We start from the raw sequence: 6,727 nt of genomic DNA, 5'->3' as shown, positions 1-6,727 counted from the left end.
CGCGCCTGTGGATTTGGACGCCTTCTTTTTCCTCTTCGCTTTCTCCCTACGGTTTGTCTACTAGATTACTAGTTCATTCAGATGAATGGGCAACTTGAGAAAAACGTTAACAGAGGCTGTTGCAAAGTGTATATGCCAAATAGCATCATTTTTGTTTTTCCGCCGGATAAGCTTGCACACATAAACGAAAAAAAGTGAAATATAAAGACAAAAATAGACTTCTGTCTGTCGGTGGTGGCATGTGAAGGTTGGTTTATCCGTCTAGAAAAAACACACTCCTTTCAACCGGACTAGAAGTCGGATCGGATTGTGCTCATGAACGAAAAATCTTTTCTGATATCCAATGCCCCTGAATTCAAAATAGATTTCGGCCAAAAAAATTATCCTGCCACTTTCACCTTTAGTTACGGCTACTGGGTACAAGCGTTTTCAGATTGATGTGTATTTGTTGCTAAAAAAACCATGATAAAATTGGGCATATATGGAGGATCAATGAATGATTTAGTAGCTTGAGATTACCACTTTTCATTTCTTCATGAACTAGGTGCTCTCAGTATCAAAGTTTGCGGCCTTTCCTGATGGTTATTGTATCTCCCTTGGCATACAAGTAAGTGTACTCCCTCCATTCCTAAATATATGATGTTCTGGACTACCAAAACATCATATATTTAGGAATGGAGGGAGTATTTATCAACCTGTTTTATTGAACATTTGTGGATACGTCAGATTCATTGCCTGCTTAATAGGTCAAGAACTAGGTTGCAATTACTTCTCTTGTTTAGGTGTGTCAACTGCTCTCCCAATTAGATCACACCAGGTAGCTTCCATCATATTAGTTGGACTTGGTTGCCAAGTAAGTGTGATGGAGACCTAGCTTAAACCTTCTCATGGGTATCTTTAATTTCTTGGCTGCCAAGTGACTCTATTTTGTTGCTAGTTAGTTCTGTAGTTTAATTAATTTGCCATGGTGCTCTCATTCTCTTTGGTGAGCAGCTTGATATATTTTTAGTCCGAGGCAACATATTTTCCTCATATATTAATTAAGACAAGAATAGGGCGTGTTACAACCCACAAAAAATATAAGATTTTTTTTCAGGAGAAAACTTGTATTACTCAACCCGGAGGATTACAATCAGATTCACAGCGTTTGATGACCTCATCAGGTCCTGAACCTAACCAAATAGTCGTACGGCTTTGAATCCTACTATAAGTAGCCATAAAATGGCTTACATTGTTTTGATTGCGGCATACATGAGTAATACAAGTATTTCATTCGAGTAGCTTGCTTTGAATCTCTAGGGTCAAGAAAGAGTTTCTTGACCTATCAATTTCCTTACTCCTCAACCAGTTAACGGCCTCAAGGCAATCCGATTCAACAACAATAGGAAGATCACTCCATTGCATGGCTAATGACACACCTTCAGAGATTGCGGACAGTTGAGACTCAAGTGCACTATCACAAGTAAGCAGGTGTCGACGTGTTGTGAAGATGATCGCACCCAAGATATTTGCCAGTTGTAGCTAATCCATCATTGACAAGATAAGAACCATTAGTATTTAACTTGACCCAACCCATATCAGGTGTTGTCCATCGAAAATTGATAAGAGAACGATCAGGATGTGTCACATCCCCTAACTTGACCCAACCCATATCAGGTGCTGTCCATCGAAAATTGATAAGAGAACAATCAGGATGTGTCACATCCCCCCTGGAGATTTCGTTTTCACCAATCACGCCCATCCTCTCACTGGATCATAATCATGATTTTCTGATATGTTAAGTATTAAAGAGAAATAGCTACAGAGGAACCTTTTGGAAACATTCGTTGGAGGTGTAGTTTTCTCCTGAACTATCTCATTCCTTAAATACCAGATCCTCCACAGCAACATTAGTACCTTGAGCCGCATATTCTCTATCATATCACGAAGCACGTCAAAAAGCCATTTCGTCCCCGTGTTCACTATGCGCGAGACATCCGGTAGCAACCAGGTGAGCGCCATCTCCTTCCAAAGTGCTCTTGCAAGAGTACAATGACACAAGGCGTGAAAGGAATCCTCCCGGTGAGCTGAACAAATTGGGCATATATCATAAAGCTCAAGTTTCCTTGAGTGTTTGATCTCCCACGTTGGCAGTGAGTTTGAAGCAAGTTTCCTTGCAAATACTTTGACCTTTGGTGGTGCCAAACCTCCCAATACAAGCTTCCACAAGGACCTTTCACCACTGGGTGATGTACTCGTTGTGACCTGCTAGGCGAGGTTATGCTCCTCAAGTGACATTCGATGCACTATTGACAGTGAAGTTGCCAGTCTTTTCCCCTGCCCAAGCAATGAAGCGTTCGAGCGTCAGTACAATGGTACCCAATTTCTTTGCACCCGCGGCGATCCAAAGGCGAGCATCTCCTTTGATGGTATTGAGCAAGATTGGTGGTGGTGTGCTTTTGTGGCGAAACACTCGGACATTCTTCTCATTCAATTTTGCCCAACTAATGAGCGTTGTGAGCGATGCCATGGCCTTTCGATTGGCGGTGTGGATGTCAGAGCGGTTTGTCCACCAATCTTTGACGGAACTCTCAAGGTGCCAAGTGGAAGTGTCGATGCTCTCGAGGTGTAGCCATTTGTTTGCTAAGTTTCAAAGACCGATGGTGAAGCGACACTTGAAGAAGAGGTGTGCTCCAGATTCTTGTTCCCGCTCGCACAGAGGATAAAGGCCGCAATTTGCCCATCCTTGTTTAGCCAATCTACCAGCGGACCAAATCCTATCTGGGTGGTCAACCAAGCAAAAAACTTGACTTTCAGGGTGCCCAATTCTTTCAAACCGAGTGCTCACACGAAATCTCTCCTTTATAACAAAAATCAGGCTCCGTGAGGCTCAGGACTCGAGAGCATGTAATCCTCTCATACAAAACCCTCCTCGTGGTCCCCGCAAAAAACATCCCTCCTCGTGGAACATGACATACAAATATTTTGACCAAGGTTGCGGTTCTAAGCTTGGTTCCTATTGTAGATAAGATAAGATGAGATACAATAATTAATATGCTCGCAGTCAAACTAGGGGATGGCACATATATACGTGGCCGTAAGTTCAGGCAAAGATATTCACTTATTCAGTGGCGAAGAGCAAAGCGAAGCCGGCAGGAAGAGCAACATGGAGCCCGTCGTGAAGGTGTACGGGCCGGCCATGTCTTGGAACATAGCCAGGGTCCTTGTGAGCCTGGAGGAGTCCGGCGTCAACTACGAGCTCGTCGCCGTCGACTTCGCCGCGGCCGAGCACAAGAGCCCCGCCCACCTCGGCAGGAACGTATGTAGGCCTCTCTCGCTCTTCTATTTGTGTATGAGACGTCGTCTATCCTTCTCTGTTTGCTCTTCCTGCCTTGATATTGCTGATTAGCTTTTTTCCACAGGCGTTCGGTCAGGTCCCAGTTTTGGAGGACGGTGACTTTTGCCTCTGGGGTAAGAAACTTCGGCAACCATCTAAATATTTTTCCTCTTGGCCAGGATAGACAGAGTAATTTAGCATGGATACATAACATATATCCATTTACTCAGAAAAGCTTTGGGAGAAAACCTTATGTTGAAATTTACATGTTTCAAGCCTAGCTCTCATCACATACATTGTCTATGTCTATGCAACAGAGTCGCGCGCAATCACGAAATATATATGCCGAAAGTACAAACCTGAGCTCCTTGGGGTTGGCAATCTCGAGGGATCAGCAATGGTCGATGTGTGGCTGGAGGTGGAGGCCCACCAATACCGTCCTCTCATAGAGGCTATTCTTATGGAGGTCAGGATCCGGCCAATTTTCGGGCAAAGGGTTGATGAGAGGGCCGTCGAGGAGAACATTGATAAGCTGAAGAAGGTGTTGGATGTGTATGAGTCCAGATTGTCGAGCTCCAAGTACCTAGCTGGAGATTTCATCAGCCTCGCCGACCTCAACCATGTCTCCACCATGCTTTGCCTAGGGATCACTATATACATATCGGTGCTCGACATGTACCCGCATGTAAGGGCCTGGTGGGATGACCTGAAGGGCAGGCCAGCGGCGAGGAAGGTGTCGGATCTAATGCACATGTCCGTGAAGAATGATCTAAAATGATTATGTTGGCAACACCTAGATCTTCCATTAATGTGTTTGTACTCTTTCGGTATTTGGTCAAAGTGTTTGTGTTGAACTAGTAAATATTCATGTTATTCGAGAAAATATGACACACAGTGGGAAATCAAGTCGAAATACGAAGAAAAAAATGTAGCAGAATTGCCACATTTCAAGTGATTCCTGTAGTCTAGAGTCGGTCTGGTGAAATAAAATTGAAGCCTTAATGCAACTGGTCTAACTAAAAAAATGACTTGGTCTTATGAGAAACTAGACCTCATATTTAATAGTTCACAATAGCTAAACTTTAGTCACCTGAAAATCTGATTTGGGTCGGTCGATTTTCTAAATCGATAGAAGAAAGGAGGGGCGCCGGAGTGAAGGAAGAAACAGCTGCAGTCTGGTGGGGGGCTCGTCGGAGAAGCTTCCCCATGATCTATATTAGGGTGGTGGGGGGAGGGGGGGCGGAAGAACGTCGGATCAGTCGTCTTTTAGGAAACAAATCCCCAAAATTCTAGGGTACAAATCCCGTAAATGATGCTTTGATTGCTTTTTTTCACAAATACGGAAAGCTTGCGTATCATTCATTGATAGAAGAAGAAGAACGAATACAGGGTATGGAACAACACATGCGCAGACGACATGGTGCCCGGAGCAGAGGGACACGGGGTGCTCAGCCCAAGGAAAGGAAAAGAACAACACATCAAAACTCTCCTAGCCCTGAGAAACAACTCGAAGACAATGAGGCCAACCAGTATCCAACTCCACCGTCGGGGACGCCACGAGCGAACAAGACAACGCCTTCAAGAAAGGGAACGGCGTCAAGACGCCGCCGTCGTCCGGTCCAGGAGCCCGGACCAAGGATTTCCCCTGATGCTTCGATTGTAGGTGACAAAACTACAACGTACTCCCTGATCGTTTCTATACCATAACACATACGCTTTGTCTTGATGTCCGTATTGGAGAGCTCCGTATTGAGTTGGACTGGATTCCAATTCGATGAGGAAACTGAAATGGCACTAATATGAATTCGCCTGTTTGGTTGTCACTGAATTTTGGCTCTTGAAATGCCTGTGAGGTTTCAATACCAAATCATGTTTGGATGACAAACTCTGGAATTGTATAGTTTCATTAGCATAAAGATCATATTGTGTTCTTCATGCTAATGTACACGTACAAATTATTGCGTACATTAGCAGTAAATAATGTCAGATCTAATCTTGTCATATGTGTATGCATGTCTATTTTCATTCTCCATGTACTCTAGTCTAGGGTGTTGTTTGTCCGGCGAAGCTTCAACTATGCGCGCGAAGGAGGCGAGATGCCGGGCTGCCATGCGATGCGGTGATTCTGGTAAGATGCCGACGGTGTCGTGCGATACGGTGATGCCGTGAGAAGCGGCATAGCGCGACGGAGGGCTGGAGCCAAGATGTAGCCTTCGTGTGACCAAGGAGAAAAGCCTTTTGGAAATGTCTGTTGGTTTTATTCTTGGTGAAGTGTGCGTGTGTGGTTTTCTTCCTGATGTGTTCTTGTGTTATTGAGAGCAACGGCGGAGCTACGTAGAAGTCTGAGGGGGCCATGCCCCCCCTCCCCACAGCCCAGATGAGAATTATTTTTTACTAGGTACTACCAATCACCCATCATGCCTCCACATGCACGCACAAGCCCAGCCTACCATCATCATGCACGCACACTTCAGGCTCGATCGCTTCTCCTCTGTTCCCCAATCAGGCACCACGCTCGCGCACGTCTGCTCGCCTCCATAGACGAACCAGGCAACCAACTGCCCTGCCGCCGCACTCAAGAGAGAGTTGAGAGGAGAGGAAGAAGAAGCGGCGCTGCGAGAGGCAGCGCCAACAAAGAAAATGTGAAGAAAAAAAAATAGGTTCATCTATATATTATGCATATACAACTTGAAGATTTGGCAACCAAATTTCATGGTTACATGCACATGTCCAGCAAGCATGTAGGCTGTGCACGTACATACACTGTGTATCATGGTTTTGGGTACCGCCCGAGAAAAACGGATACCGGACGGTTACCGCGTTTCTCGGCGCCCAACGAGAAATACCTATCCCGAGCAAAAAATACCGAAATTTTTGAATAATTTGAATTTGAACGCTCAGGGTCTAATAAATAAGCTTTGTCTCTCAATTTAGATAGTGCCCTTAATCTGGCGTAGTGGTAACCATCTGTTATGCGCCTCGAGAGGTAGCTGGTTCGATTCCTCCTTCCGCTCTTTTGTTATTTTTAGAATAGGCAGTAAAAAACGTGAAAAATGACGGCCAAAAGAATCGAACTCGCGACCTCAACAGAACTCTCGCACGTAGTTGAGGTACCACTGAGCTACTACCCCTTTTGTGAATGGCATTAGTTCAAGATATTATTATATCTAATTTAAAATTGTTTGAATTCAAAATTCAATTGTGAATTTCGTCCGAATTATGTTCGGTATTTCTCGGTAACCGTAGTTACCGGGAATATCGCCCACCCACGAGAAAATTTGCTTATTGGGGATCCAAAACCTTGCTGTGTATACAACATGACCGTGTGGCCTTTCTGAAAAAATGAGAAAGAAAAAAGGTGAGAAAAAGTAGTGGACGCCATTGAGGAGAGTAGCGGACGAGCTCGCTTGC

General features: G+C 44.7%; 1 protein-coding gene across 1 annotated transcript; it reads left to right on the top strand.

Annotated features, from left to right (window-relative positions):
• Nucleotides 1-3,145: 3,145 nt before the first annotated feature.
• LOC119332504 (glutathione S-transferase 1-like) lies at nt 3,146-4,239 on the top strand. Its single transcript, XM_037605681.1, has 3 exons — nt 3,146-3,298; nt 3,402-3,450; nt 3,634-4,239. The coding sequence occupies exons 1-3, from the start codon at nt 3,146-3,148 to the stop codon at nt 4,092-4,094; spliced, it is 663 nt and encodes a 220-aa protein (XP_037461578.1). The 3' UTR covers nt 4,095-4,239.
• Nucleotides 4,240-6,727: the final 2,488 nt, after the last annotated feature.

This window comes from Triticum dicoccoides, chromosome 7A (assembly GCF_002162155.2).
Source record: "Triticum dicoccoides isolate Atlit2015 ecotype Zavitan chromosome 7A, WEW_v2.0, whole genome shotgun sequence".
In the NCBI taxonomy this organism is placed as follows: domain Eukaryota; kingdom Viridiplantae; phylum Streptophyta; class Magnoliopsida; order Poales; family Poaceae; genus Triticum; species Triticum dicoccoides.
The sequence above is the reverse complement of the archived record's forward strand: the minus strand, read 5'-3'. Positions and strand labels throughout refer to the sequence as shown.

Excerpts from the sequence above, each read along its gene's own strand:
- LOC119332504 (XM_037605681.1), top strand. The coding sequence starts at position 3,146 with ATGGAGCCCGTCGTGAAGGTGTACGGGCCGGCCATGTCTTGGAACATA. Across the intron at positions 3,299-3,401 it reads CCGCCCACCTCGGCAGGAAC|GCGTTCGGTCAGGTCCCAGT; the intron begins GTATGTAGGCCT and ends TTTTTTCCACAG. Across the intron at positions 3,451-3,633 it reads CGGTGACTTTTGCCTCTGGG|AGTCGCGCGCAATCACGAAA; the intron begins GTAAGAAACTTC and ends TCTATGCAACAG.